Source organism: Dama dama, chromosome 7 (assembly GCF_033118175.1).
Source record: "Dama dama isolate Ldn47 chromosome 7, ASM3311817v1, whole genome shotgun sequence".
NCBI classification, from domain to species: Eukaryota; Metazoa; Chordata; class Mammalia; order Artiodactyla; family Cervidae; genus Dama; species Dama dama.
Window position 1 is genome coordinate 41,128,890 of NC_083687.1, and position 23,192 is coordinate 41,152,081.

General features: G+C 39.9%; 1 protein-coding gene across 2 annotated transcripts in view; it reads right to left on the minus strand.

The window, feature by feature from the left end:
- RNF144B (ring finger protein 144B) overlaps nucleotides 1-23,192 on the minus strand; it is a 73,480-nt gene that overhangs the window by 28,224 nt on the left and 22,064 nt on the right. For both annotated transcript variants that reach the window (XM_061147531.1, XM_061147532.1), the window contains exon 3: nucleotides 5,238-5,342. In XM_061147531.1, the coding sequence (XP_061003514.1) occupies nucleotides 5,238-5,342 (105 nt within the window). The remainder of the gene's footprint in view (nucleotides 1-5,237; nucleotides 5,343-23,192) is intronic.

Here is a 23,192-nt window from a genome sequence, read left to right on the forward strand (position 1 = left end):
AAAGTGAAATGGTTAAAACACAAAAGCTGGGGACCAGCTTTCATGTATGTACTACCATCAAGGTCTGGAAAGGTAAGACAGAAGGGGGTGGGGGAAAGGCCAGACCTTTCTTAGATTTGACCCTTTAAAGCACACTTCTGCTACTGTTGCTTTTAAAAATTAAAGGAATTGATCATGACAACATGTTAAGGTTTTGGCAATTTCTGAAGAACTGCACTCAGATGGTAAAGAATCTGCCCACATGTGGGAGACCTGGGTTCGATCCTGGGGTTGGGAAGCTTCCCTGGAGAAAGGAATGGCAAACCTCTCCAGTATTCTGGGCTGGAGAATTCCACGGACAGAGGAGTCTGGTGAGCTACAATCCATGGGGTCGCAAAGAGTTAGACACGACTGAGCAACTAACACACATATACACATGACTTGCAAAAAAATACAAGAGAAATAGTACTGGCCTTGTGATAAGTGCCCTATCTCACTAACACAGAAACTAAGAATGTTTCCTATCACAGCCCAGAAAATAAGAAACAGTACATTTGCCCATTCATCTGACTGTAGTAAACTAAGCTTATTGTTGTTGTTGTTTAGCCACTAACTCCTTTGCGACCCCGTGGACTGTAGCCCACCAGGCTCCTCTGTCCATGGGGTTTTCCAGGCAAGAATACTGGAATGGGTTGCCATTTCTTTCTCCAGGGGATCTTCCGACCCAGGGATCAAATCTGCATCTCCTGCATTGACAGGCAGGTTTTTTACACTGAGCCACCAGGGAAACCAAGCTCAAACCAGCTTTCAAATCATAGCTGGGAAAACAAGAGGGCATCATTGTCTTAGAGCCAGAAGGCAGGGCTCATTGGGGAACTGAAAGGTGGAGGAGACCTGGAATTCCAGGACCAGGAATCTCTCAGAAAGAGGCTGCTTTTGGTCTTCTTTTTTCACCTGTTCTACAGAGGCCTCGGGCTTCCCTGGCGGCTCAGTGGTAAAGAATCTGCCTGCAATGTGGGAGACCTGGGTTCGATCCCTGAGTTAGGAAGATCCCCTGGAGAAGGGAACAGCTACCCACTCCTGGAGTGGCCTGGAGAATTCCATGGACTGTATAGTCCATGGGGGTCACAAAGAGTCAGACACGACTGACCGACTTTCATTTCACTTACCAAAACCACCCTAAATAAGCATGTGATATGAGTAAAAACTAAGGGGCTTCCCTGGTGGCTCAGAAGGTAAAGAATCCACCTGTAAAGCAGAAGACCTGAGTTCGATCCCTGGGTCAAGAAGATACTACGGAAAAAGCAATGGCAACCCACTACACTAGTCTTGCCTGGAGAATTCCATGAACAGAGGAGTCTGGTGGACTATAGTCCACGGGGTCACGAAGAGTCAGACATGACTGAGCGACGAACACTTTCACTTTCATGAGTAAAAACTGTGTTTATTTTGCAAATGCAGCTTTAAATTTCTTGGCACTCCCAACCCCCCCATCCTAGTCTTTCCATGGCGTACCACCCTAAATCCCTTCCTATATCGATTCTGAAGCCCCTGTTCTTGAGAAGAACAACTGCACCCATTCGCCCTCTGGTACACGCTGTAGCACCAGCAGTAAAGGCGGGTTGTTTCAGTGTCCTAGGACTTGGAAGGAGGATGGGTGAGTGAGAAGCTGTTCTCAGCCATCCATCACCAGCTGGCAACAGGAGAAAGTCCCACTTCTCAGGTCCTGTAATGGTAGGCATTTATGTGCTTGCTGCTCAAATCTGACATGGTCCAGACACATGGTTCATGCTCTCCCTGTAAGTGATGGTTATGTTCCTTCCCTAACACAGTAAGGAAACTGCTTCTTTAGTGAGTCACCGCCTTTTGAACAGGGCTACTAACTTCAAGCAAAGGCTGTGCCTGAAGTAATGCTATCGGAACCAACCATCTGTGTCCTGCCTTTCACAATTCCATGTTGGACAAGATTCCTGGGTCAAACACTGCTGAGCAACAGCTGGAAGGACCAGATGACGCAAGAGAGGAAAGTTTTCCTTTTCCCTGGCTCCCAGCGGGTGCACCTCTAGGACACAAGTTCTCCAGTCACTACTTCCCACCAGCTTCCATGACATTGAAGGGGAGCTGCCTCTTCCACTGTTTCTTACATAAGCAAACAGGTTTTGGATTGGGCACTGAATCCTTTGCTGATGAAGCTACTCCTGATAAACTGAAGTGAAGGGAAAGAGCCACGGCTGAACCAATTTGGAAGCATTAAAGCTTGCAGGAGACAAATACATGAAGCAGAGTCAACTCTGTGGGCTAGACCTACATAGGAAAGCGTTCAGAGGAAAGAGCTTAAATTCCTGGTGTCCTTTGAAGAGGAAAAATTTTATACTTCCATGCATTTTATAAGAATGAGAAGTGAAGGACCATGTATTATAATACAAACAGGAACATCACTAAGGGAACCTCATCCTTAACCAGAATTATTCTAAACAAGCAAAGTATATTTATGTGTTACCTATAAAAATAAATGTTTATTTTAAAAAAAATGATAGGAAAAGTAGTCACAGAAACAGAATCCAGAGAAGCACAATCTGGATGTACCATTGTGATAGACTCAATAATATCTAGATTAAGAACTATGTATTATAATAACTGTATATGAGAAAAGTGTGATGGCAAGCAAGTCAGACAGGCAGACGGTATAGCCCAAGTTCATATGTATGAGGTATTTGCTTTGAAAAGAGTCACCCCATATAAACTGATGAAGCCACCAACAGCTCCATTATAATCTACTCATTTCTCAATCCAAAAATGAGAGACAATCACCACCACAGCATTTGTTTTTTATTCTGGGGAAAAAAAATAGTGGCAAGTTGCTTAAGAAGAGTTGATTACTGCAATTCACGCCCATCTTCAGGCAGGCTCTTAGCAAGACCGATGAGTACAGAAATGGTCCTTTAATGCCCCAGAGTGTCTCCTACTCATCTAATGGGAAACACACTTTGGAGAATATAAGAAATACCATAGTTTAGTTTGGAGTATGTTTTTGTGCTGTTTTTCAGATATCCTTTTGTCATTTTTAAGAGCCATTGTGGGTTTATTTGCTTTTAATGCAGCCTAAAAGTAAAACTGTTTTTAAAGTAAAACTGGGTAAATGGAATCAGCACTAGGGAAGTGTGAATGAGAATGTGAACAGCGGGAAAAGTCAAGATTAAGGAGAAAAGAACTATGGGTGAAGATGACCAGAGAATGTCTGTACTAAGAAAATCAGAAAAGTGAGACTCTGCTCTAGAGATCTTTGGGACAAACCATGGCCTGTCACTCATCTATACACGTTAGCCCTAACATTTGATATCCAAAGGCTCAGTGGCTAATGGTTACCATCCACTTAAAGTCTAGAACACCACTATGTAATGACCTTTCTGCGAAGAGGGAAATGTACTATTCTGTGCTGTCCAACCTGGTAGCCACTAGCCACATGTGGCGACCGAGTACTTAAAATGTGATCAGTGCAATCAAAGGAATGAATTTCTAATTTTAATTAGTTGCAAACAGCCACATGTAGGCTTATCTAGAAAAGAGATTGTAATTAATTTCAAAGGCTTGTTTAGAAAGGTCACTTCATTTATGTTTTAATAGCTTTTGCACACAAGAATTAAATAAGATTCCATGGCAGACACAACTTCTGCTGCCTGCTCCATCTCACACTTTTTACTCTTATAATTAATTATCTGGCTCATTATCAGTTGAATGTCTCTCTTCAAAGTTAGAAGCTCCAGGAGAACAGTACTGGGACTATCTTATTCACCTCTCTATCTTGACCGGGCAAGAGCCTGGCACTTTGTACACTCAATAAACATCTGTTGACTGATCAGACCTCACAGAAGCAAGTCAAAAAGGAAGCATGTTCCCTGGAAGGGTCATGTCTAGAAAGACGCTCCTGCAAGCCTGGGTCTCATTTTTAAAAACCATTTCCAAGTTGCACAGATCAATAATATTCATGGTAGATAACCAAATCTTTCCCCCTACCTATTTTTCACACAAGAGTTAACATTTCTCACCACAGGATTCATCCATTCAATACTACCTCTTTGTTTTAAAAATTCCATTTATTTCATGACTTTCCTAAAATGAACAACTTCTAAACCAATATGTATTCCTTTTATTCTTCCTCTCAAATCACTTCGCACTCACTTGTATCACTTACTTGGTATTTCATAAGGTACACACAGGGCACCCAGATGCAGACTGGTTAAAAAGGGTCTAAACCATCTTTCTGACTGCTTTACTTACAAAAGATATATATATATATATATATACATATATATATATATATATGTAAAAGCACATCTGTATATATGTAGAGCATGTGTATATGTACATGGATGGATACACACACTTTCATACAGACACAGGCACAGAGACACGTATATATATACTCACACATATATACCTACACACATATATGCATTCTATTGGACTTTCAATTATCAAGACCTTTACTCTGCACTCTATTTATCCACTGAGTTCTACTTTTAAAGCCATGCAATCTGTCAGAAAGAACTGGATTGGAATTCTAACTCTTTTGCCTTTTAGATATGCACTCTTGAGCAAGTTATTTAGATACTCTGAGCTTCAGTTTTATAAATCTATTGAATGTATTAGATAGTATACTGGCTAAGAAAGCAACTACATGAAGGTATACAAGATTTGAAATGAGCAGAACCTGAAAGCTAAAAGCTGATTTAAAGGCAAGCTATTAAATGGGGATTAAAAAAACAAAGAGACATGTCACAGTGAGAAGAACTCACTCAAAAAATCACATTTCTATACCTGATAAACACTGAATGAAAGGCCTTTCTCTGCTCTTTAGAAATGGTTCAACGCAGGCTACCTCTGCAGAATCATAGTAATTATGTTATCTATAACTAAGGCTAATCAGTCATCTGTTTATCTTTGAAGTATTAAAAATCCCCAGGCCCCTGACTACTCAGCCTCCAAAGCTCTCCTTTGGCAAATTGGATTTCTAGCACCTTGGCCTATTCTAGAACTTATTCAACACTCAGGGGGCATTTATAAATAGAACCAAAGTAAATAACAGCTTTAACAGCCTCTATAAAGAATCCAAGGTATGTAGCAATAAAGCACTCCTTTAAAAAGTTAACCCCTGTATTCTGTTTCTAGACTCCCTGGTAGAGATGTACATAAAGAGCCAAGATCCTAGGAAATCATGTCAACAGGAAAACGGGGAAGATCAGGGCACCCATCCATACCTCAGCTTCCTGCAAGATCCCATGGTTTAGGCACACCATGTCCGGGCAAGTGATGGGAGACCCACATCCTTCTCGGATTGCCAGCTGCATGTACTGTTTCAGACACTAGAAGTTAAGAAGGAAAAAGACAATTACCCACCACATAACAGAAGCCCCAAGGTTACATAACTGCCACTGCCTCTTCTTCCTTAATTGGCAGTCCTGGGGCGAAACCAAAGTTATCGTGAGTGTGAATACTAAGTGCCATCACTCTGGAAAGAATGCAGAGACAGGTAATTAATTATGTATGACTTCATCCTAAGAATATTGGGTTTATCCAAGGTAACAAGTCAAATTCCTCTATGCTCATACATTTTATCCATCATAGATTGGGAAAAGGAGAAACATTCTTTTTGCACTAATGGCAAAAGCCTTCTCTGTACTTCAAAAAGAAAAAAAAAAACTCATGTGACTTCCCAGCTCCAATTTTACCCTGTGGTCCTCTCTCTCAAATCTGCCCAGAAGCAGAATTCATGTCAAGCTCACCAAATAGAATCAAAATAAGATTAAGGTACTGGCTTATCTACAAATACTCTCAATAGCAAATACACCTGGAAAAGGAAATGTCAAAGACAATTTGAGACCTTCAAATTGAGACCCTCAAATGAGACCCTCCAGGAACTGTGGGCCTTGGCAGATGCTAAAATGGGGGGGTGGGGGTGGGGAGGTGGTTTTGAGTAGAATCTGAGAAAAAAAAATATATAGGAAATAAGAAACCCAGAGAGAAGTAGTACAACATGAAGGACAAACTGGTGTCACTGGTAAAAGCTTAACTAGTAAATAGATCCTAACGACATAATTGTGAAGTCTTTTCCTTTCATTGACCATCTTTATGCATTTTCCCCATCTGAAACTAGAACTATCACAACTTTATTACTTCAGAAAAATAATCATGTATTTACCTGACTGAAATTACTGCTACAATGTACTAATGAATTAATGACTAAGGCAAACCATTTAAACCAAATTTTTTCCTCTCTAAATATTTAAAAATTCCCTTCTTCAAGGAGTCAATCATTTTTATCACAGAGAAAACTAGAAAATAGCCTCATTATCCAAAATAGAAAAACTCATCAGTAAATTATGCTAAATTCAAGCAACTGAATGCTGAGGAATCAGGAAAAGTACTTTCAAACGACGTTTAAAGACAATGGGGAAATGCGTGTGATTTCATATGAACTGGGGAATAAAAGATGATTTAGTATGAATCGGAAAATAGACAATATCTGAGAGCAGAGTCCTCTTAAGTCACTTTTCCCCTACAATTGACCACATATAGATATAATATTTTAATTTTCATTTTTTTGCTCAAGAGAAGAGTGCACATTCACTTGGTCTTGGGGTTACTGTGCCAAATATGGGCTCCAGTATGAGGAAGAATAAGTCAAGAAAGCAGCAGCAAGGAAACATGAGGAAGAATTTCAATGTACAGGCAAAACTCAAGAGGGAGTATACACGTAGCTCAAGAAAAATAATGTCACACTAAGGGACACATGAGTAAATGATGCAAAGCCTTGTCCACCCAGCTCTGCTCCTGAGGACCGACCTCTCGACCTTCCATCTGCCACTAGATCCCAGCTGCCACCTGAAATTGAACTAGAAGGTGAAAATGTATGGTTTCTAGGCTCAAGGGGAAGACATCTGAGAAAAACAAAGTGAATGGTACAATGAGCCTCAAATCCTAATACCTGGGCTCCAGCCTCCGAGCCACTCTATCAGCTGACATTGGGAACATTACCTAACATTGACAATGGGAACATTACCATGACCCAGACTGGCCTCCCTTCAATTTAAAAAAATTTTTAATTGGAAGATAATTGCTTTACAATAGTGTGTTGATTTCTGCCACACATCAGCATGAATCAGCCATAGGTATGTACGTGTCCCCTCCATCATGAACCTCCCTCCCACCTCCCACCTCATCTCACCCCTCAAGGTTGTCACAGAGCACCCATTCAAGCTCTCTGCGACATACAGCAACTTCCCACTGCTATTTCAGATATGTTACATGTTACATATTTTACATATGGTAATGTATATGTTTTCATGCTACTCTCTCAATTTCTGACACTCCCTTCATTTTTAAAATGGGGATAACAGTATCTATTATGGCTACTTCCCAGGGTTTAAAACACTCATACTCACAAACCCAGAATCTTGTACGTGGAAGCCCTTTGGAAATGTGCAAGCTGCAGAATACTTAGTCATATTTTTACCGAGTTTCACGTGGTCTTGGCTTCCCTGGTAGCTCAGCTGGTAAAGAATCTGCCTGCAATGAAGGAGACCCCGGTTCAATTCCTGCATTGGGAAGATCCACTGGAGATGAGACAGGCTATCTACTCCAGTACTCTTGGGCTTCTCTGGTCGCTCAGCTGGTAAAGAATTCGCTTGCAATATGGGAGACCTGGGTTCGATCCCTGGGTTGGGGAGATCCCCTGGAGAAGGGAACGGCTACCCACTCCAGTATTCTGGCCTGGAGAACTCCATGGACTATACAGTCCATGGAGTCACAAAGAGCCGGACACGACTGAGCAACTTTCACTCACTCACTCACCTAGTCTTAAACTTCCAGAAACTTCGTGGAGAAATGTTAATCTTTTAGTCTTGTGAGATTATTCTTTCTCTGCTCCCTTCAGGAAACCAGTTAAGCCACTTGTGGCAGAGAAATTCCATAAACAGAGCAGACATTTACAATAGAACACATACCTCTATTCAATTCTCTCTGTAGAACTATTTGCATCTATAGAAAAGACTTAAATAGGAACTAAAGAGACTACGTGTATCTTTAAAGGCAAAAAAAAAAAATTCATTTCAACTTTCATTGTAAATTTGTAAAGCCAAAATCTAAGCTATCCCAGCAGTTTATAATGGATGCTCTATTTGCTAAGGTAATGCTCTTAGGAAGGCTGCAACCACAATACACAAATTAATGAATTTTGAGGCTTCCCACGAAGTCTCTCCTGACCATTATATTATCTGACCCATGCTTCGAGGACAGAAGTTAGAGCTGTGTACACTGACTAAAGTCTGTGAGTATATGATCTCTTTAAAAAAATTATGAGAAATACTGGTTCAAGATAGAAATTTGTAAGTGCAAGTTGCAAAGGGATGCTACAGCACGGGCACCTGACTCCATCACTGAGGTGTTTCTATTGAAGGCAAAGAGGGAGACAACCAGCTCTACTGGATTTACAAGTACCTTAGGCTCATTATACGTTTTACATCAGCTTTCACTAAAATTTAATCTCAAACCCTCCCTGTCTTCTTTACTACCTCTGGCTAAAGCACAAAAGAACCAATAGCAATCACATGAACCCCTGTGCACATTGCATAAACCAAACCTACATAAAATGGTTAATAATTCTGGGAGAAATGGCATCGAGCTCGTAAATAAAAACAGAGAAACATGGAAAAAAGAAAACATTATTATTTAGTCACATTTTTAAAAATCACATGCCATTAAACAATGGCATTAAACAGAAGTCTAAATAGGCAATTTTCATAAGAGCTAATATATTCTAAGAGAAAATGTTTCAAAAATTGAACTTTTCAAAAACCTTGATGATACAAGAAAGAAACGATTTCTCCTTTTAAAGCATCAACGTTTCACTTAGTTTGACAGAACACAGAAGCATCTTCAGATCGTTAAGATCATGTGTAACAATAAGGATTGTTCCTCAAAATCATTCCATAGCACTCAAGGACTCAGATGAGATTTAATCAAGGATTTAACCATCAAACATCTGTTGAGCCAGATGACCTGTCTGTTTCAACCCTGAAAGTCTACAAATTATGTAAAGTAGTTCAGTTCAGTCGCTCAGTCGTGTCTGACTCTTTGCAACCCCATGAATCGCAGCACACCAGGCCTCCCTGTCAATCACCAACTGCCAGAGTCTACCCAAACCCATGTCCATCGAGTCGGTGATGCCATCCAACCATCTCATCCTCTATCATCCCCTTCTCCTCCTGCCCTCAATCTTTCCCAGCATCACCGTCTTTTCAGATGAGTCAGCTCTTCACATCAGGTAGCCAAAGTATTGGAGTTTCAGCTTCAACATCAGTCCTTCCAATGAACACCCAGGACTGATCTCCTTTAGGATGGACTGGTTGGATCTCCTTGCAGTCCAAGGGACTCCCAAGAGTCTTCTCCAACACCACAGTTCAAAAGCATCAATTCTTCGGTGCTCAGCTTTCTTTATAGTCCAACTCTCACATCCATACATGACCACTGGAAAAACCACAGCCTTGACTAGATGGACCTTTGTTGGCAAAGTAATGTCTCTGCTTTTTAATATGCTGTCTAGGCTGGTCATAACTTTCCTTCCAAGGAGTTAAGTGCCTTTTAATTTCATGGCTGCAATCACCATCTGCAGCAATCTTGGAGCCCAGAAAAATAAAGTCAGCCACTGTTTCCCCATATATCTGCCATGAAATGTAAAGTAGAGTCTTTCCATAAAGGGGTTTCTTCTAGGTCCCTTTCAAGGATGCTATTTTCCAACTTATCAAAGGGCATTCTTCATGAGGTATTCTCATCTATCAGGTAGACATGGAAAAAGAGCTACAACATTCAGGCAAAGCTATGTATCTACCACCAGAATTACAGCATACATGTGTGTGCATACATGTATAATATACACATACACACATACACTGTACAGTTGTTCTCTGTCACTAGGTTATATCTTTCTTAAAGATTTTTCTTCTAAGAAAAAAAAGCACTACCATGAATTCGGTAGATGGAACTGAATTCAAATTTTTAAGATGGAAGTACCAGCTCTAAAGTCTCCTCTACATTTTGGGCAAGTCGTTTAACCTCTCTCACTACAGCACTCACAATTATAAAATGGGACAGTACCACCTGCCTACCCTACTCTCAGGGAAATGGAGAGTCCTCCACGAGAAAAAAATACATGAAAACCGAGAGAGGCAGCAAATGTCAAGAAGAGAATGGAATAGAAGTCTCTGAACTCTAGGCAGGCACGCAGAAATGAAAGTGCCAGAAGGGATGCGACCCCCAGACTTCCCTGGTGGTCCAGCGGTTAAGAATCTGCCTGCCAATGCCGGGGACATGGGTTCGATCCCTGGTGTGGGAAGATCTCACATGCTGTAGGACAACTAAGCCTGTGGGCCACAGCTACCCAGCCTGTGTTCTAGAGTCCATGCTGTGCCAAAAGAGAAGCCTCCGCAGTGAGAAGCTCAAGCACTGCAATTGGAGAGTAGCCCCTGCTAGCTGCAACTAGTGAAGGCCCTCATGGATCAACGAAGTCCCAGCACAGTCAAAAATAAATAAATAAATAAACTGAATTTTTTTAAAAAGAGAGATGTGACTCCAAGAGGATGGGAGGGGGAGGTAAGAGGATAATAGGTTTGGTTGCAAGAAAAGAGGTAAGACGTGCCATTAACTGAAAGTTTAAACTGACCGCCAGGACCCTGGACACCTCTAGATGCAGAGGCGGGGGTTCTGAAAGCAAAGGAGAGCTGGCAGCCACACGGCTTGAAGCTGAGCTGATGACTACTGACCTAGGGTTTCCCATCCCTTGCTCTGCGATGGCTAGGAAAGGAGGTGATAAGGGGAAAGTCTTTAAGGCCAAAATCTAGACTGGCCTTGAGTAAGTATCTGTTTTGCTTTTTATCATTGCTGGCACAAGGCTGTACACTAAAATGGATATTGAATAAAATGGAGACTAACACTTCTCAGCCTCAGGACACAATTTCATCACAATGTCTCAAATGTGTTCTAAATAACAGCTCTTACTGAAGCCAGGATTCTGTTTACTTCGGTTCAGACTACACAAGATCCAAGAATAAAGCCTTCTTTGTTAGATGCTGTTGACTTAAATTATTAGTAAACTCAAGATGGTATCTCTCCCAATTCAAAAGTCTTTTAACACACCCAGGACATCCTGGCTTGGACACATATAATGGTCCAAAAACATTCAAATAAATCAACAATCCATAGCTAAGCAAGTAAGTCGTTTCCTGGTATAGTGTGATCCTAAAATTTTTTTCTTATAAAAACCCTTTCAGAAACCTTGGCTTTTCACAGATATTATATTCCTAGTGACAGGGATCCCCTTCATACCTCTTTGTCAACCATGACATCAGAGGACTGATAGGAAAATTCACTATCAGGTGACTATAAAGAAGCCCCAAATCAAGCAATAAGCCATAACTAATGTTAAAAAAAGACCTTAGTTTTTACATTTCTCATCCTTAAGCTTCTCTGATATGAGAAAGCCTTGTCTTGGACCCCAACCTGATACAACGCCCAGCCTGTCTGCTCTCACAGACCTTGGTGCCTAGCTAACACAATACGTTTCAAACCGGGTGCAAAGGTGCATTCCTGGGAGCTTAGTTTTCCATGGCAAGAGTTTTTTCCCCCCGTCTTATGTTTATTTAATGATATGAATAAAAGAGAACACCCATTTCTACTCAATCTCAATGCTCACACTAGTGTTTGTGCTACAGTTCTGTTTTTCCAAGTAGGCATACTTTCATTGTCAGAGGCAGATAAAATAAAAGTATGGAGGAGGTGTCTGGGCCAAGTGTCAGCTCTACAAATCAAGATTCCAGCCCAGAAAGGTGGCAAGATCACGGAATTGCTACTCGTTAACCGGAACACACCAAACTCAGAGCCTGAATGTTAAAAGTGATTTAGTGGAAACTAAACACCATCGTTCACATTAATGTTAAGTTAATGTTAACTTAAATTTCATTGGTCTATAAAGTGAAGACAATCAAAGACAGGGAAACCTGATGTGCTGCAGTCCATGGGGTCACAGTGAGTCAGATATGACTTAGTGACTGAACAAAAACAATTTTAATTCATATTCAGCTTATGCACTTACTCTGATGTTCTTGTTTAAGAGATACAAGTCTAAATGTGCTTAAACTGATATGTTTGTATCAGTTTAAGGGAGGCTAAAGTAAAAATGATTTAAAAATATCTCAGTATTGGGGTTCAAATTATTTTCCCCTCCAAAGGAATCCATATAAATTCATCAGAAGGTAGAGAACAGTAGGGCTGGTGGTATGGCATTTTTTCTTGAGGACATATCAGAACAACAGGCCCTCCAAAGAGGATTTTATAAACTCTACGACTGCCTCCTCTCCCTCAATTTTCTGAAAGACTTGGATTTTCCTCCCTACTTGCCAATAATCCCATCAACACCTTAGGTAATACCAGATGCTAACAACTGAAGCATGTTGAACATGGAAACCTGTATCACCCTACATTGCAGGAGACCGTGAACTTGCATATCTCACCAGTCACCCAGGGGTTCCATCAAGGTCTGGATCATTTCTTATGTCTCTTCATATCCTCTGGAAATACCCATCAAAAGCATCTGGCACATGGTAGACAGTTAGACCTCTGAGGAGCTGGAAGCAAGAATCTATCACCCAGCAGCTTTGCAGCAGAAGTTAGCTCCCATCACTGAAATGAAAGCCCATCCTCAGCAGATGAATGGATAAGGAAGCTATGGTACATATATACCATGGAATATTACTCAGCCATTAAAAAGAATTCATTTGAATCAGTTCTAATGAGATGGATGAAACTGGAGCCCATTATATAGAGTGAAGTAAGCCAGAAAGATAAAGAACATTACAGCATACTAACACATATATATGGAATTTAGAAAGATGGTAACGATAACCCTATATGCAAAACAGAAAAAGAGACACAGAAATACAGAACAGACTTTTGAACTCTGTGGGAGAAGGTGAGGGTGGGATGTTTCGAAAGAACAGCATGTATATTATCTATGGTGAAACAGATCACCAGCCCAGGCGGGATGCATGAGGCAAGTGCTCCGGCCTGGTGCACTGGGAAGACCCAGAGGAATCGGGTGGAGAGGGAGGTGGGAGGGGGCATCGGGATGGGAATATGTGTAAATCTATGGCTGATTCATATCAATGTATGACAAAACCCACTGAAAAAAAAAAAAATAAAGGAAATAAAAAATAAATAAATAAATAAAAAATAAAACACCACCACCAAAGATTTACCACAATTTAAAATAATAAAATGTAATCTCTTACAATTTAAAAAAAGAAAAAAGAAAGCCCATCCACCTGCAGTCTTTATGGGTTTTCTCCTTTGACACATATGAGCCACTTCCACCTTCCAGGGCCAACTCCACTATTTTCTAGTTTCCATTCCCTGCTGCCTTTCAGGAAATTTACCCTCTTGATCATCTATTTTCTTTCTTGCATCTTGAATTGTTCCCTATCTGAGTTCTCCTTCAGCAGTTAAACATGTCTAAAAACATCTTAATTAAAAAATAATAATAATAATGAAACAGTAAAGAAAATAGGGTTCCCTTACTCCTCTTGCTGGCTTTATATTGCCATGTTCATTCTTCTCATTCCTTACATGCATATACATGTATATAAATATGTACATGGGCTTCCCTGGTAGTTCAGTGGTGAAAAACCCTCCTGCCAAAGCAAGAGACGTGGGCTCGATCCCTGGGTCGGGAAGGTCCCCTGGAGAAGAAAATGGCAACCCACTTCAGTATGCTTGCCTGGAGAATTCCATGGACAGAGGAGTCCGGCAGGCTACAGTCCACGGGGTCACAAAGAGTCAGATACAACTTAGCGACTAAAACAACAACAACAATATGTTTGTGTGTGTATTATACATATATTGTTGTTATTTTTAGCTGCCCAGTCGTGTCCGACTCTTTGCAACCCCATGGACTGCAGCAGGCCAGGCCTCCCTGTCCCTCACCATCTTCCAGAGTTTGCCCAAGTTCATGTATTATACATATGTATATATGTTTTATATGTACATATGTTTTATTGAGCTATAACTCACATGCCATATAATTTGCCCATTTAATGGCTTTTAGTCAGTTGGACTTTTAATATAATCACAAAGTTGTACAACTAACATAGCAATTTTAGAATATTTCATAATCCTAAAAGAAACCCCAAGCCAATTAGTAGTCACTCTCCATACCACCCCAAAACCTCCCATCCTGGATTTAATAAACTGCCAGTCTACCTTCTCTCTCTGTGGATTTGCCTGTTCTGGATATTTCACATAAGAGGAATCACACAATATGTGGTCCTTTGTGACTGGCTTCTTTCAATAGTAGATTATTTCTTTTAAGTATACACTTAGGAGTAGATGTGGTATGATACTGAATAACTCTATGCTTGTCTCTTGAAGAACTGCTAGATTATTTTCCAAAGCAGTTGCATCACTTTACATTCCTACCAGCAGTAGGAGGGTCCAATTTTCTTCAAATCCTCACCAGAATTTGTTATTGTCTTTTTTTATCCTAGCTATTCTAACCTGTGTAAAGAGGTATCTCACTGTGGTTTTTATTTGCATTTCTCTGATGGCAACTGATTTTGAGGACTTCTTCATGTGCTTACTGGTAATTTGGACATCTTCTCTGGAGAAATGTCTATTCAGATCCTTTGCCCATTTTTGTGTTTTTATTGAGTTTTAAGAGTTCTTTATTCTACATATGCCCCTTATCAGATATGACTTGCAAATGCTTTCTTGCATTCTGAAGGTTATCTTTTCACTTGCTGGGTGGTGTCCACTGAAGTATAAAGGTATTTAATTTTGATAGTCTAATTTTTTTTTCTTTTGTTCATCCTTTGCCTAAGCCAAAGTCATTAAATTTTTCTATTTTCTATATTTTCTTCTAAAAGCTTTTTGGTTTTAGCTCTTAAATTAGGTCTATAATCCATTTTGAGTTACTGTTTTCAACTGTGAAGAAGCAGTCCATCTTCACTCTTTTGCAAATGGATATCCAGTTATCTAAGCACCATTTGTTGAAAAACTATTCTGTCCCCTTTGAATTGCCTTGGCACCCCTGATTAAAAGCAACTGACAAAATGTGAATTTACTTCTGGACTTCCAGTTCTATTCTATTGATCTGTCTGTCCTTTTGATGGTATCACACAGTTTTGATTACTATAGCACGACAATAAGTTTGAAAGCAGGAAGTGAGTTCTCCCAACTTTATGCTTCTTTTTCAAAATTATTTTGACCATTCTAGGTCCATCAAATTTCCATATGCATTTTAAGATCAGCGTGTCAATTTCTGCCAAGAAGACAGTTGAGATTTCGATAGGAACTGTGCTGACTCTGTAGATCCATTTGGGGAATACTGTCATTTTTAATAATAGTAAAGGGGAATACTGTCATTTTTAATAATAGTAAGTCTTCTAATCCACGAACATGGGGTATCTATTTAGTCTTTTTTAATTTCTTTCAACAACATTTTGTAGTTTCAGAGTATAAGCTTTGTACTTTTTTTGTTAAATTTATTTCCAAGGATTAATATGTTATTCCTTTTGATTTTAAGTAGAAATGTTGTCTTAATGCCATGATCATATTATTCTTTGCCAGTGTATAGAAATGCAGTGGATTTTTGTATTTTACATTCTGAAACCTTGCTGAACTAGCATCAGTATATTTAAACTCTCAAAATGATTCCAATGTGCAACCAAATCAGAACAACTAGGTTCAATACCATCTATGCCCTCAAGTCTAATGAAGGAAAACATGTCTATCATTATCGCCTTTACATCATTTGGAAAATTCAGAGGCATGATCTCTATAGGAAGGAAGGACTCCTTTCTAATCAACATCTTCATAAAGAATACAAGGGGCTTCCCAGGTTGTGCCAGTGTTAAAGAACCTGACTGCCAATGCAGGGGACATAAAAGACCCAGGCTCGATCCCTGGATTGGGAAGATCCCCTGAAGAAGAGCTTGCAACCCATTCCAGCACTCCTGCCTGGAGAATCCTATGGACAGAGGAGCCTGGCAGGCTATTCAGACTCGGGTCACAAAGACTCATACAAAACTAAAGCAACTTAGCACACAAGCATGCATCAACTAGTCCCAGAAGAAACAGTAAGGGAAGTTTAAAGGGGAAATTGTATATGCAAATTTTAAGTACCTATGAAAATTTAAAGTATCTTGAAATATTTTACCCTAAAATAATGCTGTTCCTTTTTCTGGAAAAGGGTACTAAGTAAGATGCACCCTGTATGTCTGAGAACAGTCATTCAATATGGGAGATTAAATCTGGGCCCCAGTCAAAAGTACCTCCAGTTCCCACCAGGCAAGAGTGATCAAACGCTTCTATCTTTATCTCAAGTGATCATGAAACATCTAAATTAAGAAACTTAGTGACAGTAATAGCTCTGAAGAGAAATCCACTGGAAATGCCGCAGTCCTGTCCAGTCCTCACGATGAAGCCAATTAAATCTGCTAAACTGGAAGAGCGTTTCAAGTCAGAGCAGGGAGCAGGCACCGGGAGCGTAAAGACCTGCTTCCAACAGGAGTGACTCAATAACTCTTCCGTTGACCTTTCTGAAGTCTTCCCTTTCGCCTCACCTGTGCTGCCTTATTGAACAGAGGGAGGCCCCAATTCTCATACTAGTTCTAAAGAGATCTATCTGTGCCAGGTGCTACCTTAAGACCCAGTCCACTCAGAAAAGCAACCAACGGTTCCAGGAGGAAAAAACAAAAACAAGAAAGCCTGCCAAGTTTGCATCCTTCCATTTCCTCCAAAGAACCATCAGACCTCAGAACCGCCAGCCCTCAGCTGGCCCCAAGGCCCCGGGCAACAGGGCCAGGTCAGGCAGTGAGAATATAAGCACATCCCAGATGAAACATGGGTGGATTCCACTGAACTCATTTATCACTTTCTTCCTCCTCGGCCTGTGCCCCTGTAGAGTCCCAGTTTGAACTCTCAAGCAGCTCTGACTCTCTCAGAATGCACACGAGGTCTCAGCAACACAGAAAGGAAAAAAAAAAAAAATCCCCAATTATTAAAGGGTCAAGAAGCTCCTTTAGCCACGATGTAAGGCTGTGCAAATTATCTGCATACAATACAACCATTCAACCAACCTAAGTAAATAACTGGAGAATGCAGGGCTTACATTCTACTAGAGAATTCAGTGTATTAGAACCACACCATACAAAGTGTAAGAGGATCAATGGACATACAGATATGTGACAAAGCAAGGAGCGTAAAAAGCTAACGTTAGAATCTGAGAGGTGGTGGGAATATAGATACTCACTGTTAAAATTCTTTCATCTTTGTTGTATGTTTGAAAAATTTCATAACAAACATGTACGATTTTTTAAACTAAAAAGAAAAGTGCCATTCAACTAAATCTCAGCTTTTAATGTTCCTTAAAGCAGGAATTATGTGTGTTATATTTTATATAAGACTCCAATATCTGTATTAGTATTTAAATCAGTGTTTGAGGAGTCTATAGCAAAATTAAGTCTTATTAATTAAGATTAATGGGGATAACATCAATGCACAATTATCTAAATTTTGAAATTTTTAAAAAGAATATTTACACTGGATAAATGAGAAAATGAAGCTAATTTATTGTCAACTCTGTTTTTTTTCTACAGGATATAATCTATAAGGCCAGTGTGCATAACTCACATCAATGACCCAGAAGCTGAACAACAGTGATGCTGTTAGCTTCCTCAAGAGGATACTCTTTCTCTACACGAAGTGATGGTTAGGAATTAGGTATCCTCGCTCTCGAACTATGATGCTGGAGAAGACTCTTAAGAGTTCCTTGGGCAGCAAGGTGATCTAACCAGTCAGTCCTAAAGGAAATCAGTCCTGAATATTCATTGGAAGGACTGATGCTGAAGCTGAAGCTCCAATACTTTGGCCACCTGATACAAAGAGCTGACTCACTGGAAAAGATCCAGATTCTGGGAAAGATGGAAGGCAGGAAGAGAAGGGGACGACAGAGGATGAGATGGTTGGATGGCATCACCAACTCAATGGACATGAGTTTGAGCGAGCTCTGAGAGATGGTGAAGGACAGAGAAGCCTGGCGTGCTGCAGTTCATGGGGTCACAAAGAGTTGGACATGACTGACAGACTGAAAAACAGCAAAAACAATCCTCGGTTTAGTAACAGACCTCCTTAGTTGCCTTAGGCAAACTTCCTCCTTGGCTAGAAGGAGAATTTATCAGATTTAAGAAACTTGAACTCTGTAAAAGTTGGACAAAGACCCACAGTGGCTAGACTGAAGATAGCAATCTTGTTTTATTCAAAATTAACTTGAAATGATCTTAGTCAATTATCCATAGCAAAATCAGAATGTCTAGCTACATATAAATTAGATGGTAACAAAATTGCAACTATTCTCACCTCATAATTTTCCCTTAAGACTTTATTCTGCAAACATGTGAATCTCTTTGATATTTCCTAAACAGCAAGTGTCTAGAACCAGGAGGGTCTCATGTGCTGCCTTTTTTTTTTAATTGCTACAATTTGAACCAGTCTTCCTTTTTCTTCTCTTAGGCTTACATAGGCCTACATAGCTACATAGGTTAAATTCTAACCTAGTTACTATCCTTGAACTGCCTCTTTCCAAATGCTCTAAATTAGCACCATATTCTAGCAAATTAGACTATCAAAGCAAAGATCACAAGTCAAAGCCACATAACCAGTTATTTCAGAAATGTCTGTCAGTGGTCACAAAAGAGCCAGAGGGAGCATATTATTTCATAGCACGAGACAGGGAGCGATTCACATGTGCTTCCCCAGGGTGCTCTGCAAAATACCCTGGACCAGGGCATCAGAACCTGCTGGAGAAGGAACTGAAACAGCTCGCTGGGCCCCACCCTCAGAGTTTCTGATTCAGTAAGTCTAGGGTGGGGGCTCAAGAATTTATCATTCTAACAGGTTCACAGCTGCTGCTGATGCTGCTAGTCTGAGGACCAGCGGCCTAGAACTGAAATATTCATTACACGAGAGGCAGGAGAAGATGACGATGGGAATGAGAGTATTTGTCAAGCTCCTGTGATAGCTGTGGAGTGCGTCTAAAAATTATCTTATTTAATCTTCACAGCAATTCTGAGATGGTATTATTCCCACTTCACACAAAGCAGTTCGGTAACTTACCCTCCCACGTTCCCATGACTGGTAAATACAGGAATTGAGATTTAAGCCAAAGCCTGATGGAGACACCATCCTTGCTTGCATCCCCCCAATCTCACCATGATTTCCATGTTATTAGAATGAAAGCATGAGAAAATACTAGAACCTTTAACAAACTGGAAGTACTCCTATATTGTTTCCTCTGGAGATTATCAATCCCATAAACCATAAAGGTTTTTTAAAGACTAGACACCATTCCATATTAAAAATGATCTGTATTTCACATAGTACCCAGGAAAGCAAATATTACAGCTATAAAATTTTTTCCCAGTTGCAGGAACGATCTCTTTGCTTTAGTCCCTCATTCATTAATTACCCTCAGCACCCAGGAATCACTTGGAAACAACTAGAAGACTAACATTCTCTAGGGAACACTAGTAACTCCACAAGCAAGATGCAGGAGGAAGGTGAAAGAACATCCATTTTTGAACTAAGTAGTCTGGGCTTGAACTCAGTTTCAGCATCTGAATATATACTAAGCACACCTGAAGCTTCCAGGTCTTTGTAAACCAAAGCTATTAAACTCTAAGCCCTTAGTTTCCTCAAATAACTTGCCTGGGGTTACAGAGTTGAAAGTTTATAGCATCCCTCAATCCCTTCAACCTGGGGCTATGGCCACCAGTGAATTCAGATTAGGCATGTCCACTCTGGTCTCTGGAACCCCTTGGGTTTTTTTAAGTCATTTGCTACTTACATCTTCTTTAAAATAACCTTTTATGTACATTAAAAAAAAAAAAAAAAAAAACTGCTGTTAGTTTTGCATTATAAAGACATTGTCCAGTTTTACAAACCTTTAGGATCATAAAAACCTAATATGGGCCTCATCCATTATTCATGCTAACAAAATTTAAAGAGTACATACAATGTGCTAGGCAGTATGTTATATATTTTCACAGATTGTTTCTTGTCTCATCCAAGCTACCCTATGATTCGGGAACGAAGAGTATGGATCTTGGGCAAGCAACTTAATTCTGCACTGGTTTCTTGATCTGTAAACTGCAGGGAAAGAGGAAATGGGGGGAAATAGTTCTCTTGCAATACACATATTTCCAGGTGGCATAGTGGTAAAGAATCCGCCTGCCATTGCAGGAGACACAAGAGATGTAGGTATGATCCCTGGGTGGGGAAGATCCCCTGGAGGAGAGCATGGCAACCCACTTCAGTATTCTTGCCTGGAAAATTCCAGGACAGAGGAGCCTGGCGAGCCCATGGGGTCACAAAGAGTCAGATACGACGGAGCACACATGCACGCATGCACACACACACACACACAACCTAGTAGGTACTCACATGCTCCTGCTTGTCCTTCCTAGATTTCTTTTTTAAAGGGAAATAGAGGGCCAAAAAGATTGAATGAAAATCCTACATTCATGTGGCTAACAACACACATGCTTTCCAGAAGAGGTGAACCAAAAGGACCTCCTTACTGGGGATGGGAAATGATTCGAAACCATTGAGGCTTTCAGTTAACATAGAGCTATCTATTTCCATAAAACAGGGCACTGACTGTGTCCAGCCTGATTCCAAGAGGTCCAATGTGCATCTTAAATCCACATCGTAACCAATCTTTTATTAACTTAAATGTTCAGAAAATGGTGTTTTAGAGGTCACAACTGTTTCAGCTGTCACTTGTCTAAACTGTTTTGTTTCTTTTCCTACTTAGTAACGTCTTGTCACTGAACATACAGTGTGTGTGTGTGTGTGTGTGTGTGTATGTGTGTGTGATATCACATCTTTCATCACCTTAGGACCATTACTGTGTTACATTTTCTTTCATTCATGTCTCCTATGTGTATACTTTTCCAGACAAGGCCCATTGTTCTAACCTGATAATACCATGAATACTAACGTGTAAAATCAGTTAAAACTGTCATGGCATTGGACAAACCATACATTTTTTTAGAGACAGATTTATGAAATGAGCTTATTTTGCTGCAATTAACTTCCTCCTTTAAAAAAGGAAGCCTAGAGTAAACTATGAAACATGTTTTTTTCACATCAGATTAGAGAAGATGATAATTTCGAAAAAATACCCAGAATGTCAAAGAAAGGGTTTTTTTTCTACACCATTGGTGGGAATGTAAACAGGCCTAACACTCTGGAAAGGCAATGTGGCAGCACATGATGATTTAAAATGCACATTCCTTTTGATTCGGCAATTCCACTTCTAGAAATTCATCTTAGCTATAATTTCACATTTATGTAAGTACAAAAATGTTCCTTTCTTAAGAGCAAAAACTAGCCCATCATTAGTAGGGGCCTAGTTAGATAAAATTTTGATATAATCATATCACAGAACATAACGCAATACTTAAAAATGAAGGGAGATTTTTATACTCTTACACTGAAACATGTCCACAAAACACTAGGTTAAATTTATTTTTTAAAAAAGAGTTACAGATCCCTTCTCTATTAAGTGATGTCTATTGATATATATCCATCCATGTATTTCTATAAGGACTTCCCTGTAGCTCCAACTGTAAAGAATCTGTCAGCAATGCAGGAGACCCAGGTTTGATCCCTAGGTCGGGAAGATCCTCTAGAGAAGGGAATGGCAATCCACTCCAGTATTTCTGCCTGGAGAATCCCATAGACAGAGAAGCCTGGAGGGCTACAGTTCAGGGGTCGCAAAGAGTTGGACAAGACTAAGTGACTAACACTTATGTATTTCTGTATATTAACACAGAGAAGGAGTCTAAAAGAGGGTACAGGTGAACTGTTCATATCATCAATACTTCGAAAGATTTTCTGTTTTAAAGTCAGTACATGTTAACACTTAAGATTAGAAATTAGTCTTTAATTTTAAAAGGAGAAAATAAAAATGGAATAGGAGAGAAGACAATAAAAGTTACTGAGATGTCACCGTAGTTTTAGTAATTAAATTCTCTATCCCCATCAGCATATAGGAAGCTGATCACCACAATTTCTGCATTGGGCTGAGGTCTCAATCTAAGACTGAAAGCCATTCTGAATTGACAAGTGAAGAGAAGAGAGAATTCAGCCAAACAGCTTTTTTTTCTCACTCTTCTGCTGGGGGCCTTCATTTGCCTGTTGGCTTCCTATTCCTATGCAGATAAACGAGGAACAAAAATCTTCTGCGTGTCAGAACAAAAATCTTCCACGTGTCATCCTGCAATTACTGCAAATGCTGAGGAAGTACTTGAAGTTAATTGGAATACCACCTGGAGCTGGCATAGTTGCCCCTCCTCGTCCTAGAATTTTTAGATATGGGCAGTTAGGTGAATGATTTGCTCGGGATGGCTGAGTCGGGCTCAAAACATGAACATACAAATCCCTCCCCCCAAAAAAACTGTTACACTAATAAACAGGCAACAATGGTACATATACTTCATGAGCTTTAAAATGGAGATATTTTTAATGACCGATTTGGGTCATTATAAAGATGAAAAGTGAAAGTACTTGGAATGACACCTCGCCCTAAGTTGGATAAATGCTTGCTGCTGCTATTATGACAATAACAATGATGATTAATGATACTTAGTTGCTTTCCTGCATTTCAGCCCTCGGTGAATTTCAAGTCGAGGTGGGACAAATGACAACATACCATCTTTTCATAACCTTCTCTGTGAAAAAGAAATTAAATCTCGTTCCATATTCTAGAACTACCCTCTACCCTGATACCACATGGTTTTCTAAGAGAAAGCAGAAAAGCCTGAAGTACTTGTTCAACCAATGATCAAAGTCAAGAATGTTGTGCAAATGAAGCTTGCTCCAAAAGAACTGTGTCAACCAAAGCAGGGGAGGGGGGAACAAATTGATTAATATTCCCACATTGGGCAGAGCACTGTGCGTGAATTTTTAATGAGTAACCTTTTTCTTGTCCTCTAACAGAAAGATAACCTTCATTCAAATAATACAGGGCCAGTGAGTAGGAAAAAAATTAGATTTCAACCAATTTTATTCTAAAGAACAGAACTCATACTAATAGGTAGAATTTA